The sequence below is a fragment of the Oncorhynchus masou genome, unplaced genomic scaffold (assembly GCF_036934945.1).
Source record: "Oncorhynchus masou masou isolate Uvic2021 unplaced genomic scaffold, UVic_Omas_1.1 unplaced_scaffold_750, whole genome shotgun sequence".
Classification (NCBI taxonomy): Eukaryota; Metazoa; Chordata; class Actinopteri; order Salmoniformes; family Salmonidae; genus Oncorhynchus; species Oncorhynchus masou.
Genome location: NW_027013960.1, coordinates 164,016 through 189,881, shown reverse-complemented (window position 1 = coordinate 189,881; position 25,866 = coordinate 164,016). Strand labels below are relative to the sequence as shown.

General features: G+C 45.9%; 1 protein-coding gene across 1 annotated transcript; it reads right to left on the bottom strand.

Annotated features, from left to right (window-relative positions):
* Positions 1 to 264: 264 nt before the first annotated feature.
* Positions 265 to 23,016, bottom strand: LOC135537313 (oocyte zinc finger protein XlCOF6-like). Its single transcript, XM_064963521.1, has 3 exons — positions 23,013 to 23,016; positions 20,854 to 21,444; positions 265 to 2,806 (listed from the first exon to the last, which is right to left on the bottom strand). The coding sequence occupies exons 1-3, from the start codon at positions 23,014 to 23,016 to the stop codon at positions 1,380 to 1,382; spliced, it is 2,022 nt and encodes a 673-aa protein (XP_064819593.1). The 3' UTR covers positions 265 to 1,379.
* Between the last annotated feature and the right edge of the window lie 2,850 nt (positions 23,017 to 25,866).

Sequence of the window (25,866 nt, the reverse complement as noted above, 5' to 3'; positions counted from 1 at the left end):
CAAACATCTCTGGAGAGCCCTGAAAATAGCTGTGCAGCAACGCTCCCCAACCACACTGACAGAGCTTGAGAGGATCTGCAGAGAAGAATGGATAATACTCCCCAAATACAGGTGTGCCAAGCTTGTAGCGTCATAACCAAGAAGATTCAAGGCTGTAATCGCTGCCAAAGATGCTTCGAAACAGTACTGAGTAAAGGGTCTGAATAATGACAATATCAGTCAAAAGTTTGGACACACTTACTCATTCTGAATATTTCAGTTGTTTATTTTTAATACATTTGCAAAACATTTGACAAAACCAGTTTTTGCGTTTGTCATTTTGAGGTATTGTTTGCAGATTGAGGGGGGGGGGGGAAACAATTTCATACATTTTCGAATAACGTAACGTAACAAAATGTGGGGAAAAGTCAAGGGGTCTGAACAATTTCCAAATGCTCTGTATATAAGGAACGTAACAACACATCATGTAGATGTATATAATGACCAGACTATACTGCTCCTACATGGTAACAATACATCATGTATATAATGACCAGACTAGGTCTATACTGCTCCTACATGGTGTAACAATACATCATGTAGATGTATATAATGACCAGACTATACTGCTCCTACATGGTAACAATACATCATGTATATAATGACCAGACTAGGTCTATACTGCTCCTACATGGTGTAACAATACATCATGTATATAATGAACAGACTAGGTCTATACTGCTCCTACACGGTGTAACAATACATAGATATAGGTGTATAAAATTAACATCCACACAGTTAAAAGAAATATCAATTTACTTTTATTCAGTTAAATGTTGAAATAATCTAATCATTTTTACAAATCAGCACCTGTGTTTTATTTGATGGAACAGTACTGAAGGACATTGAGGTAGTAAATGTTTTATCATGTCAACAACTGATCAATGTTATCAGAACAACGTCGTCTAATTATCACACAGCTTCATAAGAACTACCACACAAATGAACTCAATGAAAAACACAACGACTAAATTCAACAGGTTAAGATCAGAATCAAGAAAAACATGAATGATTAATTACATTTTTTTTTTAAATAACAATATCCAAATCATATAATGAACACTTAAGGGTTTATATTTATCAATAAAAATTCATAATTAAAATCAAATACATGCTAAATCTATTCTAATTTTAGATGTGAAAATGTTTTGGGAGAAAAAAATTAACTAAGAACAAAAGTAAGCCTATTTTTTTCTTACAATTTTATTTCATGTGGCATAAACCAAAGCACAAAAGTTTGTCAAAACTATAAGTCAGAACACAGCCTCTATTCGCTCATGTGATTTCATGTCCTCTGACTGGGAAAATGTCTTTCCAAACTGAGAACACTGGAAATGATTCTATCCTGTGTGTGTTCCTTCGTGCCTTTTCAGGTTCACTAACTGGGTAAAACTCTTTCCACATTGGGAGCATTGGAAAGGCTTCTCTCCTGTGTGTGTCATCTCATGCTTTTTCAGTGTCCCTAAAAAGGTAAAACTCTTTCCACACAAGGAGCAGTGGAAAGGCTTCTCTCCTGTGTGTATTCTCTCATGCATTTTCAAGTTCCCTAACCAGGCAAAACTTTTTCCACACTGAGAGCATTGGAAAGGCTTATCTCCTGTGTGTGTCCGCTCATGTGATTTTAGGTCCCCAAGCTGGATAAATCTCTTTCCACAGTCTGAACAGTGGTATGGCTTCTCCCCTGTGTGTGTTCTCAAATGCATATTCAGATTCCCTAACCGGGTAAAACTCTTTCCACACTGAGAGCATTGGAAAGGCCTCTCTACAGTGTGTGTTCTCTCGTGTGATTTCAGGTCCCCTGATGAGAAAAATTTACTTTCACATTGGGAGCATTGATATGGCTTCTCTCCAGTGTGTGTTCTTTCATGCACTTTTAGATGCCCTGAGTGTCCAAAACCTTTTCCACACTGGGAGCAGTGATAAGGCTTATTTCCTGTGTGTGTCATCTCATGCATTTTCAGGTTCCCTAAATGGGTAAAACGTTTTCCGCAGAAGGTGCAGTGGAAAGGCTTCTCTCCTGTGTGTGTCATCTCATGTGTTTTCAAGTTCCCTAAACGGGTAAAACTTTTTCCACAATGAGAGCATTGGAATGGTTGTTCGCCTGTGTGTATTCTCTTATGTTTTTTCAGATGTGATGACTGCATAAATCTCTTTCCACATTGAGAGCACTGGAAAGGCCTATCTACTAAATGTGTTCTCTCATGTTTTCTCAGGTCCCCTGGTGAGAAAAAACCCTTTTGACACTGGGAGCATTGATACGGCTTCTCTCCAGTGTGTGTTCGTTCATGCACTTTTAAATGCCCTGAGTATCTAAAACCCTTTCCACACTGAGAGCATTGGAAAGGCTTCTCTCCTGTGTGTATTCTTTCATGCTCTTTCAGATGCGATGACTGGATAAATCTCTTTCCACACTGAGAGCATTGGAAAGGCCTCTCTAAAGACTGTCTGTGTGTTCTCTCATGTGACTTCAGGTCCCCTGGTGAGAAACATTTCTTTTCACACTGGGAGCATTGATATGGCTTCTCTCCAGTGTGTCTTCTTTCATGCACCTTTAGATGCCCTGACTGTCCAAAACCCTTTCCACACTGGGAGCAGTGATAAGGCTTCTCCCCTGTGTGTGTTTTCATGTGTTCTTTCAGGTGCCCTAACCGGATAAATCTCTTTCCACACTGGGAGCAGTGGTGTGCTCTTGCTGGTTTGGACGTCTCTGGGTCAGGTTCTTCTGAAGGACTCGTCCCGCTTTCAGAATGAGAGTCTGTTCTCTCTCCTGTCAAAGACAGAGTGTTTGGTTAAACAGAGAGACCTGAATGAAACCTCCACATGGTAAAACTCTATATATCAGGTTTAATCTCGACTAGATCCCTCAATAAAAGAGCAGAGCTTGTCATCACAGAGTGGCTGTAGTGCTTTGAGGCTAATATAAACATTATTAAATGTATTGTTATTTTGCATGTATTAGACCTAATAGATAAATAGACTAGTCAGTATAGGATACATGTATTAGACCTAATAGATAAATAGACTAGTCAGTATTGGATACATGTAATAGACTAGTCAGTATAGGATACATGTATTAGACTAGTCAGTATAGGATACATGTATTAGACCTAATAGATAAATAGACTGGTCAGTATAGGATACATGTATTAGACCTAATGGATAAATAGATGAGTCAGTATAGGATACATGTATTAGACCTAATAGATAAATAGACTAGTCAGTATAGGATACATGTAATAGACTAGTCAGTATAGGATACATGTATTAGACTAGTCAGTATAGGATACATGTATTAGACCTAATAGATAAATAGACTAGTCAGTATAGGATACATTATTGTTATTTGGCTACTAGATCTTGAGGGGAAATCTGCAGTTCAAACAACATCCTGCCACAGTTCTGGTATAAAGCTGATGGATGGGGGATAGAAGAACGTAACCAATCAAATTCATTGATAGCGCTATGGATGCAAAATTATAGTTGTAACCATGTTGAGCGAATAAGTCTTTGTTTACAATTAGGCTGTCACGCCCTGGTCTATATTTATTATGCTATCTTCATTTATTGGGTCGGCCAGGGTGTGACATGGGTTTATTTGTAGTGTGTTTCGTCTTGGGGTTGTGTGGGGTGTATAGATTAGTCTATGGCTGCCTGAGGCGGTTCTCAATCAGAGTCAGGTGATTATCGTTGTCTCTGATTGGGAACCATATTTAGGTAGCCTGGGTTTCACTGTGTGTTTGTGGGTGATTGTTCCTGTCTCTGTGTTTGTTGCACCAGTCAGGGCTGTTTCGGTTTTCCACGTTTGTTGTTTTTGTATTGTACGTATTTTCATCTTTATTAAAGATGTATCTAACGAACCACGCTGCATTTTGGTCCGATCCTTGTTCCACCTCTTCGTCAGAGGAGGAGTTAGAAGAAACCCGTTACATAGGCATACATTGTTTACAAATAATGGAGGAAAAACAAGCTCAGGGTAAAAGTGTAACTATTAATCACACATCTAACTTTGGATGCAAATAAGTAACGACAAATTATTAACCTAGCCTAGTGGTTAGAGTGTTGGACTTGTAACCGAAAGGTTGCAAGATCAAATCCCCGAGGTGACAAGGTAAAAATCTGTCGTTCTGCCCCTGTTCCTAGGCCGTCATTGAAAATAATGTACACCCCGCCCCCCCGTCCCATCCCGTCCTGACCACAAAGCTAAACAACTGAAGCCCAAACTGTGGAAAGAACGTAAGGAAGAATTCAAAAGCGGTGGCTTGTGACATTTGTGATTTGTTTATTTACATAAAGTGTGGCGATATCAACCCCTTGTCACGTGTCAAAGCTGTAAAGTCTCAAAAGTAACATTTCGCTTGTTTGCAATGTATGCTGGGTAAACGCGGTGCCGGACACAAGCGGGGATGATGATGATGATGAGTGTAATCAAGATGAGAGAGTCGATGTATCAGTAGCGGGCACAGAAAATGATTTTATTTGTTTTACTGTTTCAATCGGAAAGGCCTTCATTCTATCCATGTGAATGCACGGAGCCTGCTGCCGACATTAGAGGAATTAAAACCACTCGCTTCTAACACCCGGGCTGCAGTAGTTACTGTGACAAGACTCGATGGGACAATTGGGGACAATGAGGTTGAGCTACAGTAGTTACTGTGACATGACTCGATGGGACAATTGAGGACAATGAGGTTGAGCTACAGTAGTTACAACACCCAGACCCACCTGCTGTCCTCCATTACCTGTTCTCCAGGACCTAGGGGTTCTGTCCAACACCCAGACCCACCTGCTGTCCTCCATTACCTGTTCTCCAGGACCTAGGGGGTTCTGCCCAAAATCCAGACGTGGATCCACCTGCTGTCCTCCATTAACAGTTCTCCAGGACCTAGGGGGTTCTGCCCAACACCCAGACCAACCTGCTGTCCTCCATTACCTGTTCTCCAGGACCTAGGGGGTTCTGTCCAACACCCAGACCCACCTGCTGTCCTCCATTACCTGTTCTCCAGGACCTAGGGGTTCTGCCCAACACCCAGACCCACCTGCTGTCCTCCATTACCTGTTCTCCAGGACCTAGGGGGTTCTGCCCAAAATCCAGACGTGGATCCACCTGCTGTCCTCCATTAACAGTTCTCCAGGACCTAGGGGTTCTGCCCAACACCCAGACCAACCTGCTGTCCTCCATTACCTGTTCTCCAGGACCTGAGGGGTTCTGTCCAACACCCAGACCCACCTGCTGTCCTCCATTACCTGTTCTCCAGGACCTAGGGGTTCTGCCCAACACCCAGACCCACCTGCTGTCCTCCATTACCTGTTCTCCAGGACCTAGGGGGTTCTGTCCAACACCCAGACCCACCTGCTGTCCTCCATTACCTGTTCTCCAGGATCTAGGGGTTCTGTCCAACACCCAGACCCACCTGCTGTCCTCCATTACCTGTTCTCCAGGACCTAGGGGGTTCTGCCCAACACCCAGACCCACCTGCTGTCGTCCATTACCTGTTCTCCAGGACCTAGGGGGTTCTGCCCAACACCCAGACCCACCTGCTGTCCTCCATTACCTGTTCTCCAGGACCTAGGGGATTCTGTCCAACACCCAGACCCACCTGCTGTCCTCCATTACCTGTTCTCCAGGATCTAGGGGTTCTGTCCAACACCCAGACCCACCTGCTGTCCTCCATTACCTGTTCTCCAGGACCTAGGGGGTTCTGCCCAACACCCAGACCCACCTGCTGTCCTCCATTACCTGTTCTCCAGGACCTAGGGGTTCTGCCCAACACCTAAACCCACCTGCTGTCCTCCATTACCTGTTCTCCAGGACCTAGGGGTTCTGCCCAACACCCAGACCCACCTGCTGTCCTCCATTACCTGTTCTCCAGGACCTAGGGAGTTCTGCCCAACACCCAGACGTGGATCCACCTGCTGTCCTCCATTACCTGTTCTCCAGGACCTAGGGGGTTCTGCCCAACACCCAGACCCACCTGCTGTCCTCCATTACCTGTTCTCCAGGACCTAGGGGGTTCTGCCCAACACCCAGACCCACCTGCTGTCCTCCATTACCTGTTCTCCAGGACCTAGGGGGTTCTGCCCAAAATCCAGACGTGGATCCACCTGCTGTCCTCCATTAACAGTTCTCCAGGACCTAGGGGGTTCTGCCCAACACCCAGACCAACCTGCTGTCCTCCATTACCTGTTCTCCAGGACCTAGGGGGTTCTGTCAAACACCCAGACCCACCTGCTGTCCTCCATTACCTGTTCTCCAGGACCTAGGGGTTCTGCCCAACATCCAGACCCACCTGCTGTCCTCCATTACCTGTTCTCCAGGACCTAGGGGGTTCTGTCCAACACCCAGACCCACCTGCTGTCCTCCATTACCTGTTCTCCAGGATCTAGGGGTTCTGTCCAACACCCAGACCCACCTGCTGTCCTCCATTACCTGTTCTCCAGGACCTAGGGGGTTCTGTAACACCCAGACCCACCTGCTGTCGTCCATTACCTGTTCTCCAGGACCTAGGGGGTTCTGCCCAACACCCAGACCCACCTGCTGTCCTCCATTACCTGTTCTCCAGGACCTAGGGGGTTCTGTCCAACACCCAGACCCACCTGCTCTCCTCCATTACCTGTTCTCCAGGATCTAGGGGTTCTGTCCAACACCCAGACCCACCTGCTGTCCTCCATTACCTGTTCTCCAGGACCTAGGGGTTCTGCCCAACACCCAGACCCACCTGCTGTCCTCCATTTTTTGGACCTGTTCTCCAGGACCTAGGGAGTTCTGCCCAACACCCAGACGTGGATCCACCTGCTGTCCTCCATTACCTGTTCTCCAGGACCTAAATACTTTTATCGGGGGTTCTGCCCAACACCCAGACCCACCTGCTGTCCTCCATTACCTGTTCTCCAGGACCTAGGGGGTTCTGCCCAACACCCAGACGTGGATCCACCTGCTGTTCTCCAGGTACCTGTTCTCCAGGACCTAGGGGGTTCTGCCCAACACCCAGACCCACCTGCTGTCCTCCATTACCTGTTCTCCAGGACCTAGGGGTTCTGCCCAACACCCAGACCCACCTGCTGTCCTCCATTACCTGTTCTCCAGGACCTAGGGGGTTCTGCCCAACACCCAGACCCACCTGCTGTCCTCCATTACCTGTTCTCCAGGACCTAGGGGGTTCTGCCCAACACCCAGACCCACCTGCTGTCCTCCATTAAAAGGGATCGCTACCTGGCCAGATCCAGAAGGACAAAATCTACAACAAGATGATGACGGTTATATTAACTGTAGAAACCAGGGGGAAGATACAAAATGGATAAGGCCAAATCCAAACACTACATAGACGCCGTTAATGACAACTTACATCAGCCTCAAACTGTGGAAGATTTTAAAGGACATTGGCTCAGAAACTCTGCACAAGGTAAAAACCCTTTAGGTCTGGATATTGATGATGTTTTATGTTATGACCAGGCAAAGGTTGCAAATTATTTTTTTTTAAATTAACCACTATAGTCTCATCTCTTGTTAAGAAGTTACCGGCCTTCTCTGGACACTATGACCGTCTTTCATTGCCAACTTTTTACCAACTTCTACCATAGCAAAGGTATGTTTGAGTTATTCATGATAACAGGACCAAGTTAACAATCTACGATGCTTAAAGAGCACCAACAAAAGCAACTGGACTGGATAACCTTCCTGCAAGGTTCATAAAGGGTAGTGCTTGTGTCACCGCTAAAAGGATAACACATATTTGTAAACCTTTCTATTAGTAGTGGTACATTTCCCAAGGATCTCAAAACAGCCCCGGGGCGGTTCCACTCCACAAGAAGAGCATGTAGGAAACTACAGGCCTGTGTCAATCCTCAAGCACCTCATCCAAAGTTGTCAAGAGATTTGTTTTTTTAATCAACTTGAGGGATAAAACTTCTTTATGAACTCCAGTCTGGCTTCATTCCACGGATTACTTACTTATTTATCTTTCACATTAAGTAGGAAAGTGAGAAGGGGGAACTATACAGGTTAGACTTGCAGAAAGCTTTTGACACTGTGGACCAATGACATTCCCCTGATGAAACTGACATGCATGGGTCTAAACTATGTAGCAGTGAATTGGTTTAGGTCTTATATGACCAACAGAACACAAGTATGTAATGTTGGTGATGTCAGAGGCCAAATAAATATTTTATGGAATACCGCAGGGATCAATTTTAGGGCCTCTTATTTCTAATATATGTTAATGATATGCCAGATACAGTAAACCTGTATAAACTATTTTTTTATGCTGATGATTCAGCCATACTGGTATCAGGGAAGGATACATAGAGGAGACACTCAGTAAGGAATTGCATTTTTTTTGATTGGTTGTGTGACAGCAAATTGTCACTACATTTTGGAAAACCCGAATCGATTTTGTTTGAAACAAAACTTAGATTGCTTAGGGCTGACAAGATAACAGTAAACTGTGCAGGCAAGGAGATTGAATCTAAAACAAGTGTATCTTGGTGTGTCCCGAGATTATCCCATTCTGGAGACCTGATTGCTACTAAAATTCTTTCTAAAATGGCGAACAAATATATATATTTTTTTATATCGTAACGTTAGACATTTTAACATTAAAGTTAAGAAACTGCTTGTCTCAACCTTGACTCAGTGTCATGTTGATTATGCTCTGCACGGGTATAAAAAAAAGGTCATGCAAAATGTTATCAGGTTGAAGTCTGAAGCTTGTGGAAGGCTACCCAAAACATTTAACCCAAGTTAAACAATTTAAAGGCAATGCTACCAAATACTTATTGAGTGTATGTAAACATCTGACCCACTGGGAATGTGATGAAATAAATAAAAGCTGAAATAAGTCATTCTCTCTGCTATTATTCTGACATTTCACATTCTTAAAATAAAGTGGTGATCCTAACTGACCTAAGACAGGGAATGTTCTACTAGGACCAAATGTCAAGAGTTTAAATGTATTTGGCTAAGGTGTATGTAAAGTTCTGACTTCCACTGTACGTCATATTGAGGTGTTTAGCTATATGTTAAACCTGATCAATCAACTGTATGTCATATTGAGGTGTCTAGCTATAAGTTAAACCTGATCAATCAACTGTATGTCATATTGAGGTGTTTAGCTATAAGTTAAACCTGATCAATCAACTGTACGTCATATTGAGGTGTTTAGCTATAAGTTAAACCTGATCAATCAACTGTATGTCATATTGAGGTGTTTAGCTATAAGTTAAACCTGATCAATCAACTGTATGTCATATTGAGGTGTTTAGCTATAAGTTAAACCTGATCAATCAACTGTATGTCATATTGAGGTGTTTCGCTATAAACTGGAAACTGGAATCCATACATTCTGAGGCTGCATTTATTGTTGCTGGGGATTTTAACAAGGCTAATCTGAAAACAACACTCCCTAAATTGTATCAGCATATCGATTGTGCAACCAGGGCTGGCAAAACCTTGGATCATTGTTATTCTAACTTCCGCGACGCATATAAGGCCCTGCCCCGCCCTCCTTTTGGAAAACGCTGACCACGACTCCATTTTGCTGATCCCTCCCGACAGACAGAAACTAAAACAAGAAGCTCCCACGCTGAGGTCTGTCCAACGCTGGTCCAACCAAGCTGATTCCACACTCCAAGACTGCTTCCATCACGTGGACTGGGATATGTTTCGTATTGCATCAGACAACAACATTGACGAATACGCTGATTCGGTGTGCGAGTTCATTAGAACGTGCGTTGAAGATGTCGTTCCCATAGCAACGATTAAAACATTCCCTAACCAGAAACAGTGGATTGATGGCAGCATTCGCGTGAAACTGAAAGCGCGAACCACTGCTTTTAATCAGGGCAAGGTGACTGGTAACATGACCGAATACAAACAGTGCAGCTACTCCTTCCGCAAGGCTATCAAACAAGCTAAGCGTCAGTATAGAGACAAAGTAGAATCTCAATTCAACGGCTCAGACACAAGAGGTATGTGGCAGGGTCTACAGTCAATCACGGACTACAAGAAGAAAACCAGCCCAGTCACGGACCAGGATGTCTTGCTCCCAGGCAGACTAAATAACTTTTTTCCCGCTTTGAGGACAAAACAGTGCCACTGACACGGCCTGCAACGAAAACATGCGGACTCTCCTTCACTGCAGCCGAGGTGAGTAAAACATTTAAACGTGTTAACCCTCGCAAGGCTGCAGGCCCAGACGGCATCCCCAGCCGCGCCCTCAGAGCATGCGCAGACCAGCTGGCTGGTGTGTTTACGGACATATTCAATCAATCTCTATACCAGTCTGCTGTTCCCACATGCTTCAAGAGAGCCACCATTGTTCCTGTTCCCAAGAAAGCTAAGGTAACTGAGCTAAATGACTACCGCCCGTAGCACTCACTTCCGTCATCATGAAGTGCTTTGAGAGACCAGGACCATATCACCTCCACCCTACCTGACACCCTAGACCCACTAGAATTTGCTTACCGCCCAAATAGGTCCACAGACGATGCAATCTCAACCACACTGCACACTGCCCTAACCCATCTGGACAAAAGGAATACCTATTTGAGAATGCTGTTCATCGACTACAGCTCGGCATTTAACACCATAGTACCCTCCAAGATCGTCATCAAGCTCGAGACCCTGGGTCTCGACCCCGCCCTGTGCAACTGGGTACTGGACTTCCTGACGGGCCGCCCCAGGTGGTGAGGGTAGGCAACAACATCTCCACCCCGCTGATCCTCAACACTGGGGCCCCACAAGGGTGCGTTCTGAGCCCTCTCCTGTACTCCCTGTTCACCCACGACTGCGCGGCAACGCACGCCTCCAACTCAATCATCAAGTTTGCGGACGACACAACAGTGGTAGGCTTGATTACCAACAACGACGAGACGGCCTACAGGGAGGAGGTGAGGGCCCTCGGAGTGTGGTGTCAGGACAATAACCTCACACTCAACGTCAACAAAACTAAGGAGATGATTGTGGACTTTAGGAAACAGCAGAGGGAGCACCCCCTATCCACATCGATGGAAGAGTAGTGGAGAGGGTAGTAAGTTTTAAGTTCCTCGGCATACACATCACAGACAAACTGAATTGGTCCACTCACACAGACAGCATCGTGAAGAAGGCGCAGCAGCGCCTCTTCAACCTCAGGAGGCTGAAGAAATTCGGCTTGTCACCAAAAGCACTCACAAACTTCTACAGATGCACAATCGAGAGCATCCTGGCGGGCTGTATCACCGCCTGGTACGGAAACTGCTCCGCCCACAACCGTAAGGCTCTCCAGAGGGTAGTGAGGTCTGCACAATGCATCACCAGGGGCAAACTACCTGCCCTCCAGGACACCTACACCACCCGATGTTACAGGAAGGCCATAAAGATCATCAAGGACAACAACCACCCGAGCCACTGCCTGTTCACCCCGCTATCATCCAGAAGGCGAGGTCAGTACAGGTGCATCAAAGCTGGGACCGAGAGACTGAAAAACAGCTTCTATCTCAAGGCCATCAGACTGTTAAACAGCAACCACTAACATTGAGTGGCTGCTGCCAACACACTGACTCAACTCCAGCCACTTTAATAATGGGAATTGATGGGAAATGATGTAAAATATATCACGAGGAGGTGGGCAAGTGGATGAACGCTTCCTTCTGACGGGGAATTACCAAGGAGGTGGACAAGTGGATGAACGCTTCCTTCTGACGGGGAATTACCAAGGAGGTGGACAAGTGGATGAACGCTTCCTTCTGACGGGGAATTACCAAGGAGGTGGACAAGTGGATGAACGCTTCCTTCTGACGGGGAATTACCAAGGAGGTGGGCAAGTGGATGAACGCTTCCTTCTGACGGGGAATTACCAAGGAGGTGGGCAAGTGGATGAACCTTTTTGTTTATCAATCGCATTCTATTATATCTGGAATCATTATGAATTCAATGAATGTCATATCAGAGAGCAATGTTTCAATTTCACACCTTTTTTGTTGTTGTTTGTTTTGCTTAAGAAGGTCAGTACCCTGTCTAGCCTGCCAGATGTTTGAGAGGGCGAAGACTGTGGTGCCGGAGTTGAAGCCCATGAAACCTGTTTTCACCACGTCACATGATCGGTAAGTGTCCCAATTCAAATGTTGCCCTGATAAGTTGTTTTGTGATGGTTTCTTATTATTTGACCACAGCAGTTTTTTTTACAATTAGTTTTTTCCTGGTACATAATCAGACATATTTCAATATCTTACATTGTCAATAGATATCCCTTTCCTATCCCCTCGTCCAGGTTTGGTGAATGGACCAACCAGACCCTGAAGACTGCCATGGGCAAGTTCCTTGATTGATACCAGGAACGGTGGGAGAACAACCTGAAGGTAATTCTCTTTGAACACAACAGCAGTTTCCAGGCCGAGTACGACTGAGGTAAACAATGCAATTGTACATACACTTATTACATATACTGTAGTCTTTCTCATGTGTGATTGACTTAGTGTTGTTGTTTGTCTATTGTTATTTTTGTATAACGTACTTTCAGATCACTGAAACCCCACCGGTGGACGTTGTGGAACCAGATCAGAACGCCATCGAGTCCTTCAGGCACGGACTGAGAAGGACGTGGAGGTTTTTCATTGTCCACGGACAGAGAAGGACGAGGAGGTTTCTCACCAGGCACAGACTGAGAAGGACGAGGAGGTTTATCACCAGGCACGGACTGAGAAGGACGAGGAGGTTTATCACCAGGCACGGACTGAGAAGGACAAGGAGGTTTTTCACCAGACACGGAATGAGAAGGACGAGGAGGTTTATCACCAGACACGGACTGAGAAGGACGAGGAGGTTTATCACCAGACACGGACTGAGAAGGAAGAGGAGGTTTATCACCAGGCACGGACTGAGAAGGACGAGGACTGGAAGGACAGGAGGTTTATCACCAGGCACGGACTGAGAAGGACGAGGAGGTTTATCACCAGGCACGGACTGAGAAGGACGAGGAGGTTTATCACCAGGCACGGACTGAGAAGGACGAGGAGGTTTATCACCAGGCACGGACTGAGAAGGACGAGTTTTTTTTTCACCAGGCACGGACTGGGAAGGACGAGGAGGTTTATCACCAGGCACGGACTGAGAAGGACGATGAGGTTTATCACCAGGCACGGACTGAGAAGGACGAGGAGGTTTATCACCAGGCACGGACTGAGAAGGACAAGGAGGTTTTTCACCAGACACGGACTGAGATGGACGAGGAGGTTTATCACCAGACACGGACTGAGAAGGACAAGGAGGTTTATCACCAGACACGGACTGAGAAGGACGAGGAGGTTTATCACCAGGCACGGACTGAGAAGGACGAGGAGGTTTATCACCAGGCACGGACTGAGAAGGACGAGGAGGTTTATCACCAGGCACGGACTGAGAAGGACGGCAGGAGGTTTATCACCAGGCACGGACTGAGAAGGACGAGGAGGTTTATCACCAGACACGGACTGAGAAGGACAAGGAGGTTTATCACCAGGCACGGACTGAGAAGGAAGGACAGGAGGTTTATCACAGGCACGGACTGAGGAGAGAAGGACGAGGAGGTTTATCACCAGACACGGACTGAGAAGGACGAGGAGGTTTACCAGGCACGGACTGAGAAGGACAGGAGGTTTATCACCAGACACGGACTGAGAAGGAAGAGGAGGTTTATCACCAGGCACGGACTGAGAAGGACGAGGAGGTTTATCACCAGGCACGGACTGAGAAGGACGAGGAGGTTTATCACCAGGCACGGACTGAGAAGGACGAGGAGGTTTTTCACCAGGCACGGACTGAGAAGGACAAGTTTTTTTTTATCACCAGGCACGGACTGAGAAAGACGAGGAGGTTTATCACCAGGCACGGACTGAGAAGGACGAGGAGGTTTTTCACCAGGCACAGACTGAGAAGGACGAAGAGGTTTATCACCAGGCACGGACTGAGAAGGACGAGGAGGTTTTTCACCAGACACGGACTGAGAAGGACGAGGAGGTTTATCACCAGGCACAGACTGAGAAGGACGAGGAGGTTTATCACCAGGCACGGACTGAGAAGGACGAGGAGGTTTATCACCAGGCACGGACTGAGAAGGACGAGGAGGTTTATCACCAGGCACGGACTGAGAAGGACGAGTTTTTTTTCACCAGGCACGGACTGGGAAGGACGGCACGGACTGGAAGGACGAGGAGGTTTATCACCAGGCACGGACTGAGAAGGACGATGAGGTTTATCACCAGGCACGGACTGAGAAGGACGAGGAGGTTTTTCACCAGGCACAGACTGAGAAGGACGAAGAGGTTTATCACCAGGCACGGACTGAGAAGGACGAGGAGGTTTTTCACCAGACACGGACTGAGAAGGACGAGGAGGTTTATCACCAGGCACGGACTGAGAAGGACGAGGAGGTTTATCACCAGGCACGGACTGAGAAGGACGAGGAGGTTTATCACCAGGCACAGACTGAGAAGGACGAGGAGGTTTATCAAAAAGGCACGGACTGAGAAGGAAGAGGAGGTTTATCACCAGGCACGGACTGAGAAGGACGAGGAGGTTTATCACCAGGCACGGACTGAGAAGGACGAGGAGGTTTTTCACCAGACACGGACTGAGAAGGACGAGGAGGTTTATCACCAGACACGGACTGAGAAGGACGAGGAGGTTTATCACCAGACACGGACTGAGAAGGACGGGAGGTTTATCACCAGGCACGGACTGAGAAGGACGAGGAGGTTTATCACCAGGCACGGACTGAGAAGGACGAGGAAGTTTATCACCAGGCACGGACTGAGAAGGACGAGGAGGTTTATCACCAGACACGGACTGAGAAGGACAAGGAGGTTTTTCACCAGGCACGGACTGAGAAGAGCGAGGAGGTTTTTCACCAGGCACGGACTGAGAAGAGCGAGGAGGTTTTTCACCAGGCACGGACTGAGAAGGACAAGTTTTTTTCACCAGGCACGGACTGAGAAAGACGAGGAGGTTTATCACCAGGCACGGACTGAGAAGGACGAGGAGGTTTTTCACCAGGCACAGACTGAGAAGGACGAAGAGGTTTATCACCAGACACGGACTGAGAAGGACGAGGAGGTTTATCACCAGGCACGGACTGAGAAGGACAAGGAGGTTTATCACCAGGCACGGACTGAGAAGGACGAGGAGGTTTTTCACCAGACACGGACTGAGAAGGACGAGGAGGTTTATCACCAGGCACGGACTGAGAAGGGACGAGGAGGTTTATCACCAGGCACGGACTGAGAAGGACGAGGAGGTTTATCACCAGGCACAGACTGAGAAGGACGGAGGAGGTTTATCAAAAAGGCACGGACTGAGAAGGAAGAGGAGGTTTATCACCAGGCACGGACTGAGAAGGACGAGGAGGTTTATCACCAGGCACGGACTGAGAAGGACGAGGAGGTTTTTCACCAGACACGGACTGAGAAGGACGAGGAGGTTTATCACCAGACACGGACTGAGAAGGACGAGGAGGTTTATCACCAGACACGGACTGAGAAGGACGAGGAGGTTTATCACCAGGCACGGACTGAGAAGGACGAGGAGGTTTATCACCAGGCACGGACTGAGAAGGACGAGGAGGTTTTTCACCAGGCACGGACTGAGAAGGACGAGGAGGTTTATCACCAGGCACGGACTGAGAAGGACGAGGAGGTTTCACCAGGCACGGACTGAGAAGGACGAGGAGGTTTATCACCAGGCACGGACTGAGAAGGACGAGGAGGTTTTTCACCAGGCACGGACTGAGAAGGACGAGGAGGTTTTCACCAGGCACGGACTGAGAAGGACGGGAGGTTTATCACCAGGCACGGACTGAGAAGGACGAGGAGGTTTTTCACCAGGCACGGACTGAGAAGGCGAGGAGGTTTTTCACCAGACGCGGACTGAGAAGAGCGAGCAGGTTTTTCACCAGACACGGACTGAGAAGGACGAGGAGGTTTTTCACCAGGCACGGACTGAGAAGGACGAGGAGGTTTATCACCAGGCACGGACTGAGAAGGACGAGGAGGTTTTTCACCAGGCACGGACTGAGAAGAGCGAGGAGGTTTTTCACCAGACGCGGACTGAGAAGAGCGAGGAGGTTTTTCACCAGGCACGGACTGAGAAGAGCGAGGAGGTTTTTCACCAGACGCGGACTGAGAAGAGCGAGGAGGTTTTTCACCAGGCACGGACTGAGAAGGACGAGGAGGTTTTTCACCAGACACGGACTGAGAAGGACGAGGAGGTTTTTCACCAGGCACGGACTGAGAAGGACGAGGAGGTTTATCAGCAGGTAAAAATGACTGCCCGCTGTTAATTTATTTTTATAACACTGCACTAATCCATTACATTTTCTCCCCAGTAAAGTGTAACATGTTTGTTTGCTTGTTTATGTCTCTGTCTCCTACCATGTTCCCTTTAACTCTGCTCCTGTTCTCCAGGACCTAGGGGTTCTGCCCAACACCCAGACCCACCTGATGTCCTCCATTACCTGTTCTCCAGGACCTAGGGGGTTCTGCCCAACATCCAGACGTGGATCCACCTGCTGCCCTCCAATCCCTGTTCTCCAGGACCTAGGGGTTCTGCCCAACACCCAGACCCACCTGCTGTCCTCCATTACCTGTTCTCCAGGACCTAGGGGTTCTGCCCAACACCCAGACCCACCTGCTGTCCTCCATTACCTGTTCTCCAGGACCTAGGGGGTTCTGCCCAACACCCAGACCCACCTGCTGTCCTCCATTACCTGTTCTCCAGGACCTAGGGGGTTCTGCCCAACACCCAGACCCACCTGCTGTCCTCCATTACCTGTTCTCCAGGATCTAGGGGGTTCTGCCCAAAATCCAGACGTGGATCCACCTGCTGTCCTCCATTACCTGTTCTCCAGGACCTAGGGGGTTCTGTCCAACACCCAGACCCACCTGCTGTCCTCCATTACCTGTTCTCCAGGACCTAGGGGGTTCTGCCCAACACCCAGACCAACCTGCTGTCCTCCATTACCTGTTCTCCAGGACCTAGGGGGTTCTGCCCAACACCCAGACCCACCTGCTGTCCTCCATTACCTGTTCTCCAGGACCTAGGGGGTTCTGCCCAACACCCAGACCCACCTGCTGTCCTCCATTACCTGTTCTCCAGGACCTAGGGGGTTCTGCCCAACACCCAGACGTGGATCCACCTGCTGTCCTCCATTACCAACTCCAACTTTTCATTACATCATCTACAGCTACTGTTGATGTCATTGTCTGCTGAGAAAGTGTTCTTTCTGTATCATACTGGCCACATACTATGAGAGATACACTGATGAACTCAAAACTACTGGCACCGCAAACACTCAGAACAAAAGAGAGAGCAGCAATGTCTGGACTTTTCTGTCTCCCTCTTCAAGTCCCCCTTTCTGAGAACAAGTGAATTCCACACTCCAGAAATCAGTAGTTTAGTCTATGATTGCCATGTGAGTGCACAACAAAAATCTGTAAAAAAAAAAAAAAAAATCTGTAAAAAAAAATCTGTGAAGATAAATTAATGACTGTACCAAAAACTACCAAAGTTTAGGTATTAAAATCTTAAATATTGCCAGGTTGGTTTTCACAGCTGTTCCACAGGGTGTTCATTACTGTAAGCTCTAAGGTATCCTGACTTGTCCAGGGACCTACAATAGAGATGTATATGAGCTATGCGAGATCATAATAGATTATTGAAATTATATTATTTCAGTGTAGATGAGGGAAGGGCAGGTTAAATTAAAAACATCACAGACAGACAAGCCAGTGTGTGAATTAAATGGATTTGCATATGAAATGGAGTGGAAATTAGCTGACTTCCTGGTCTGTAAGGTAAGTGGCTTTAATGTGTCAAGCAGATGACTCCTCATCCCCTCTCTCACCCTCTCTCTCCTCATCCTTTCTCTCCTCATCCCCTCTCTCCTCTCCCTGACTTCCTGGTCTGTAAGGTAAGTAACTTTGATGTGTCAAGCAGACGACACGTTCTCTTTGCCATTTACGAAATGTAGCAACGTTTAAGACACGGACTTCATGTTGTAATGTTAACAAACGTGCCAAAAAAAAAGTTTGAATTAATGTTTTCATTTTATTAGCTAAACTAAACTTGTTTAATAACCAGCAAAATTGTAGCGGAAATCAGTCTTGTTTGCATAGCAATGATGAAAAGAACGTAAGGCTGCAAAATTCTAATCATTAGGTCATCACACCGTTTTTATTTTTTATTTTTCCTTTATTTAACCAGGCAAGTCAGTTAAGAACAAATTCTTATTTTCAATGATGGCCTGGGAACAGTGGGTTAACTGCCTGTTCAGGGGCAGAACGACAGATTTTGTACCTTGTCAGCTCGGGGGTATGAACTCGCAACCTTCCGGTTACTAGTCCAACGCTCTAACCACTAGGCTACCCTGCCGCCCGTTGATATAGCAACGGACGCTAATAGTTAATCGAATCCCATTGTGATGTAGAGGGGGACGCTATTTGGCCGGGGGACATTATTTGGCACGACAGGCCCTTAGGTTTATTACTGCTGATGGTTCTGGAACTCACCATTGGGCCCTTAGGTTTATTACTGCTGATGGTTCTATAATATAATATAATATATCCCATTTAGCAGACGCTTTTGTCCAAAGCGACTTACAAGTCGGCTGGGGCCACTACTTTTACATATGGGTGGCCCCAGCGGGAATCGAACCCACGACGCTTGGCGTTGCAAGCGCCATGCTCTACCGACTGAGCCACACAGGACCTGTTCTAGAACTCACCATTGGACCCTTAGGTTTATTACTGCTGATGGTTCTGGAACTCACCATTGGGCCCTTAGGTTTATTACTGCTGATGGTTCTAGATCTCACCATTGGACCCTTAGGTTTATTACTGCTGATGGTTCTGGAACTCACCATTGGGCCCTTAGGTTTATTACTGCTGATGGTTCTAGAACTCACCATTGGGCCCTTAGGTTTATTACTGCTGATGGTTCTAGAACTCACCATTGGGCCCTTAGGTTTATTACTGCTGATGGTTCTGGAACTCACCATTGGGCCCTTAGGTTTATTACTGCTGATGGTTCTAGAACTCACCACTGGGCCCTTAGGTTTATTACTACTGATGGTTCTAGAACTTACCATTGGGCCCTTAGGTTTATTACTGCTGATGGTTCTAAAACTCACCATTGGGCCCTTAGGTTTATTACTGCTGATGGTTCTAGAACTCACCACTGGGCCCTTAGGTTTATTACTACTGATGGTTCTAGAACTTACCATTGGGCCCTTAGGTTTATTACTGCTGATGGTTCTAAAACTCACCATTGGGCCCTTAGGTTTATTACTGCTGATGGTTCTATATCTCACCATTGTGTTTCGTATCAAAAATTGGGTTGGGCCTCTTTGTATGCAAAGATAGCATTTTCTTGTGTTTATCTACAAAGCACTCATGTAGAAACTTCCTATGTATCTATCATCATGAATTCAATTTAGACCAACAAAATGACCAACCTGGTCTCAGGCGTGGATAACCCTGGAGGTTTTTTGCACCCTTCATATGGAACAACTTCACAGAGCTCTCTGATATGAGATGTTCTGTTCCACAGAGAGCCGGTGTGGTGGTTCTTATCCACAGAGAGCCGGTGTGGTGGTTCTTATCCACAGAGGGCCGGTGTGGTGGTTCTTATCCACACAGGGCCGGTGTGGTGGTTCTTATCCACAGAGGGCCGGTGTGGTGGTTCTTATCCACAGAGGGCCGGTGTGGTGGTTCTTATCCACAGAGGGCCGGTGTGGTGGTTCTTATCCACAGAGGGCCGGTGTGGTGGTTCTTATCCACACAGGGCCGGTGTTGTGGTCCTTATCCACAGAGGGCCGGTGCGGTAGTAGATTTTTGTTCTAACCAATCAGTAACAACTAATCAAGTCTTGATTGAAGTCTATGATTGGTTGAATCGGGTGTGTACTGGTTGGCAAGAACAAAAGCCTGGTCCCAAATTGATCTCTGCGGATGTGATTGGACACCCCTTGTGAGGAGTGCTACTTCCATGACGAATAGTAATAAATGATTTTAGTAACTTCAGGGGCGGTGATTATCATTCAAGATCACATAACAAAATATCTGTTTTTAACAATTGGAAATGTATTTTTTTTTATTGATTATATTTAAAAATGTATTATTTAATGGGTATGGCTATTAAACCCAGTCTGGACATTTCACATATTTTATTTATAAAACTAAACATGAACGATTCATCGTTAATTTTAGCTCCACTTTCTTTCAGGAACATTAGGGCTGTATACGTTAGAAATGTCTACCTTTAGATTTGTGTGGGCTTAATGTACAACTTAACCTATATTTTTGGTTCTGATGGGAACTGTGACAGTTGAACTAAAGCTCGTGGGGCATTTATAAATGAGGCTATATTTAAACAATAAGGCCCTGGGGGTGTAATATTCCACGGCTATGGGCTGTTCTTAAGCACGACGCAACGCAGAGTGCCTGGATACAGCCCTTAGCCGTGGAATATTGGCCATATACCACAAACACCCGAGTTCCCTTATTTTTATTATAAACTGGTTACCAACGTAATTAGAGCAGTAAAATTTATGTTTTGTCATACCCATGGTATACCACGGCTTTCAGCCAATCAGCATTCAGGGCTCCAACCTCCCAGTTTATAGTCTCCAATAAAGAATGGCTAGGCCGATATATCACTAGTTTAACCGTTGTAAAAACCGCAAGGACCAATCGCAGAATCCTTCAGTAAAGAACAACATTCCTGTGTAGAACGTCAATAGAATGCCCCTTAAAAACAACACAGTTCAACAACTGCAGAGTTCGTGCCCCCTGTTTTTAAGACAATACTCACTGGTGTTAATGAGATCTTCTGTCTCCTCCTCCTCCCCTCCTCCTTCTTCTTCCTCCTCATCATCATCATCCTCTTTCACTCCCAAAACGTCTTCCTTCTCCTCTTTTATTGATATAGCATCCTCTTCCTCTTTCACTCCAAAATGTTCTCTCTCTTCTTTCAGTATAACATCCTCCTCCTCTTTTTTCAATGTGATATCTTCCTCTTCCTCCTTTTCATTATCGAAGCTTCCACCTCCTCCTCTTCCACTGTGACAGCCTCCTCTTCCTCCTTTTTTATTTTTAAAGCTTCTACCTCCTCCTCTTCTACTGTGACAGCCTCTATCCCCTCTTCCTCTTTCACTCCAAATTGTTCTTTCTCTTCTTTCACTGTAACAACCTCCTCCTCTTTTTTCAATGTGATATCTTCCTCTTCCTCCCTTTTCATTATCGAAGCTTCCACCTCCTCCTCTTCCACTGTGACAGCCTCCTCTTCCTCCTTTTTCATTCTGAAAGCTTCTACTTCCTCTTCTTCCACTATGACAGCCTCTATCCCCTCTTCTGGCCCAAAATGTTCTTTCTCTTCTTTCACTGCAACATCCTCCTCTTCCTCCTTTTTAATTCTGAAAACGTCTTCATCTCCTTTCACTGTAACACCCTCATCTTCTTCTTTCACGACAATGTTCAGCCCCAGAGCTTCGGTCTCCGTGCAACAAACCTCCTCTTCTTCAGCAGAGGGGGAATAATTTAATGAGCTCATGGTCGGAGATATTAGCTAGCTATTTAGCTATTTAGCATTAGCGACTATCCTAGTGCTAGGCTCAGTATCAATCTTAACAGGTTTGCAAATGTATTGAGCAAATTAGGTCAAACTTAACCAGTAGATAAGTCAACAGACGTGTGTTTAAAACACTAAGATTAGTTAATGTTCACAAAAATGGCTTATGACCGTCAATGTTTCGGTTTATTGTTGGCTATCAAGCAACTGAGGTGGTTGAAAGAATAGCTTTGTTGACCGCTGCGAAGCAGGCAAGAAGACCTAAGTACGTCCGGGTCACAGGTTTTTGGAATCCTTTAGGATAAGAGTCCCATCCTGTTTACTTTGAAACTGAATAATTATGGTGAAATCTATGGAAAATGTGAACCATTATGGATGTATTTTGTACTATCTGTCATTAAAAGACTAATCAGTGTTGAGTTCGAGACCGACTCAAGACCAAGACTGGGAGGGGGGCGAGTGGTCCGAGACCGAGTCGAGCCCAGAAAAATGTGAGTCCAATTCAGGACCATGACTGTAATTTTGTCAAATCGATACCATAATAAAGAGTTCAAAATGTTCAGTGTTTCTGTGTTCATATTTCAGAACAACATGAATTATTTAGACGTTAAGAATGTTGAAAAAAAAAATGCAAATAGAGCCGCTCTACAAATTATTACTAACTGAAACACAGTGGCGAACAATGAGGGCCTTTCCCGCTTTCAGAGAAAGGCTAAGGATTTATAAAATACAATTAAAAATAATTATTACATTATTTTCAATGATGTTCTGATTCTTCAGTTTTTTTTGTTAAAAAGGAAAGCGTTAACACTGAAGAGAAAAAATAACCAATCAGGATTTTCTTTGGTGGTCTCTGGGGAGATAAATCTAGCAAGCTAAGTCAGCCATTGGCTAGGCCTTATTCAACAGAATAACATGGTCTATATTACCCTATCAGGACAGCGTATTCAACAGAATAACATGGTCTATATTACCCTATCAGGACAGCGTATTCAACAGAATAACATGGTCTATATTACCCTGTCAGGACAGCGTATTCAACAGAATAACATGGTCTATATTACCCTGTCAGGACAGCGTATTCAACAGAATAACATGGTCTATATTACCCTGTCAGGACAGCGTATTCAACAGAATAACATGGTCTATATTACCCTATCAGGACAGCGTATTCAACAGAATAACATGGTCTATATTACCCTGTCAGGACAGCGTATTCAACAGAATAACATGGTCTACAGCTGTGGTTCCCAAATTTTTTATAGTCCCGTACACCTTCAAACATTAAACCTCCAGCTCTAGTGTAACAGTATAACTTCAGTCCGTCGCTCTCCTCGCCCCAACCTGGGCTCGAACCAGGGACCCTCTGCACACATCAACAGTCACCCACGAAGCATCGTTACCCATCGCTCCACAAAAAGCCACGGCCCTTGCCGAGCAAGGGGAACCACTACTTCAGGGTCTCAAAGCAAGTGACGTCACCGATTGAAACGCTATTAGCGCGCACCACCGCTAACTAGCTAGCCATTTCACATCGGTTACATTAGCACCAGGGTCAGCGCACTCTCAAATCTTGTTTTTGACATCATTGTAAACCTGCCACACACACACTAGTTTTCGTCACAACCCGGCTCGTGGGAAGTGACAAAGCGCTCTTATAGGACCAAGGCACAAATAATAATATAATAATAATCAATAATTTTGCTCTTTATAAAACCTTATTTGTTCATTGAAAATTGTGAGTAACTCACCACAGGTTAATGAGAAGGGTGTGCTTGAAAGGATGCACATAACTCTGCAATGTTGGGTTGTATTGGAGAGAGTCCTAAAAAAATCTCCATACAGTATGTGCCTGTATTTAGTTTTCATGCTAGTGAGGGCCGAGAATCCACTCTCACATAGGTATCTTGTTGCAAAGGGTATCAGTGTCTTAACAGCGCGATTTTCCAAGGCAGGATACTCTGAGCGCAGCCCAATCCAGAAATCTGGCAGTGGCTTCTGATTTAAATTCAATTTTCACAGAACAGCTTGTTGCAATTTCGATGAGGCTCTCTTTGTTCAGATATCGGTAAGTGGACTGGAGGCACGGCATGAAAGGGATAACGAATCCAGTTGTTTGTGTCATCCGTTTCGGGAAAGTACCTGTGTAATTGCGCACCCAACTCACTCAGGTGCTTCGCTATATCACATTTGACATTTGTCTGTAAGCTTGAGTTCATTCGCACACAACAAAATCATACAACAATGGAACGATCTGTGTGTTAATGCAGACAGAGAAGAGCTCTAACATTTTAATCATAGCCTAAATTTTGTCCCGCACATTAAATATAGTTGTGGAGAGTCCCTGTAATCCTAGATTCAGATCATTCGGGCGAGAAAAAACATCACCCAGATAGGCCAGTCGTGTGAGAAACTCGTCATCATGCAATGGGTCAGACAAGTGAAAATTATGGTCAGTAAAGAAAACTTTAAGCTCGTCTCTCAATTAAAAAAACAAAAACGTGTCATTTACTTTCCATCTTGATAACCAGTGCACTTCTGTTGTTGTAAAAGCATTACATAGTGCAGAAAATACATGAGAGTTCAGGGGCCTTGCTTTAACAAAGGTAACCATTTTCACTGTAGTGTCCAAAACGTCTTTCAAGCTGTCAGGCATTCCCTTGACAGCAAGAGCCTCTCGGTGGATGCTGCAGTGGACCCAAGTGGCATCGGGAGCAACCTCTTGCACGTTACAACTCCATTATCTCTCCCTGTCGTGGCTTTTGCGCCATCAGTACAGATACCAACATATCTTGACCACCAAAGTCAAATCAAATGTATTTATATAGCCCTTAGTACATCAGCTGATATCTCAAAGTGCTGTACAGAAAACCAGCCTAAAATCCCAAACAGCAAGCAATGCAGGTGTAGAAACACGGTGGCTAGGAAAAACTCCCTAGAAAGGCCAGAACCTAGGAAGAAACCTAGAGAGGAACCAGGCTATGTGGGGTGGCCAGTCCTCTTCTGGCTGTGCCAGGTGGAGATTATAACAGAACATGGCCAAGATGTTCAAATGTTCATAAATGATCAGCATGGTCAAATAATATTAATCACAGGCAGAACAGTTGAAACTGGAGCAGCAGCACAGCCAGGTGGACTGGGGACAGCAAGGAGTCATCATGCCAGGTAGTTCTGAGGCATGGTCCTAGGTCTCAGGTCCTCCGAGAGAGAGAAAGAAGGAGAGAATTAGAGAGAGCATACTTAAATTCACACGGGACACCGGATAGGACAGGAGAAGTACTCCAGATATAACAAACTGACCCTAGCCCCCGACACATAAACTACTGCAGCATAAATACTGGAGGCTGAGACAGGAGGGGTCAGGAGACACTGTGGCCCCGTCTGATGACACCCCCAGACAGGGCCAAACAGGAAGGATATAACCCCACCCACTTTGCCAAAGCACAGCCCTCACACCACTAGAGGGATATCTTCAACCACCAACTTACCATCCTGAGACAAGGCCGAGTATAGCCCACAAAGATCTCCGCCACGGAACAACCCAAGGGGGGGGGCGCCAACCCAGACAGGAAGATCACATCAGTGACTCAACCCACTCAAGTGACGCACCCCTCCTAGGGACGGTATGAAAGAGCCCTAGTAAGCCAGTGACTCAGCCCCTGTAATAGGGTTAGAGGCGGAGAATCCCAGTGGAAAGAGGGGATAAGGCCAGGCAGAGACAGCTAGGGCTGTTCGTTGCTCCAGAGCCTTTCCATTCACCTTCACACTCCTGGGCCAGACGACACTCAATCATATGACCCACTAAAGAGATGAGTCTTCAATAAAGACTTAAAGGTTGAGACCGAGTTTGCGTCTCTCACATGGGTAGGCAGACCATTCCATAAAAATGGAGCTCTGTAGGAGAAAGCCCTGCCTCCAGCTGTTTGCTTAGATGTTCTAGGGACTATTAGGAGGCCTGCGTCTTGTGACCGTAGCGTATGTGTAGGTATGTACGGCAGGACCAAATCAGAGAGATAGGTAGGAGCAAGCCCATGTAATGCTTTGTAGGTTAGCAGTAAAACCTTGAAATCAGCCCTTGCCTTGACAGGAAGCCAGTGTAGGGAGGATAGCACTGGAGTAATATGATCAAATTTTTTGGTTCTTGTCAGGATTCTAGCAGCCGTTTTTAGCACTAACTGAAGTTTATTTAGTGCTTTATCCGGGTAGCCGGAAAGTAGAGCATTGCAGTAGTCTAATCTAAAAATGATAAGAGCATGG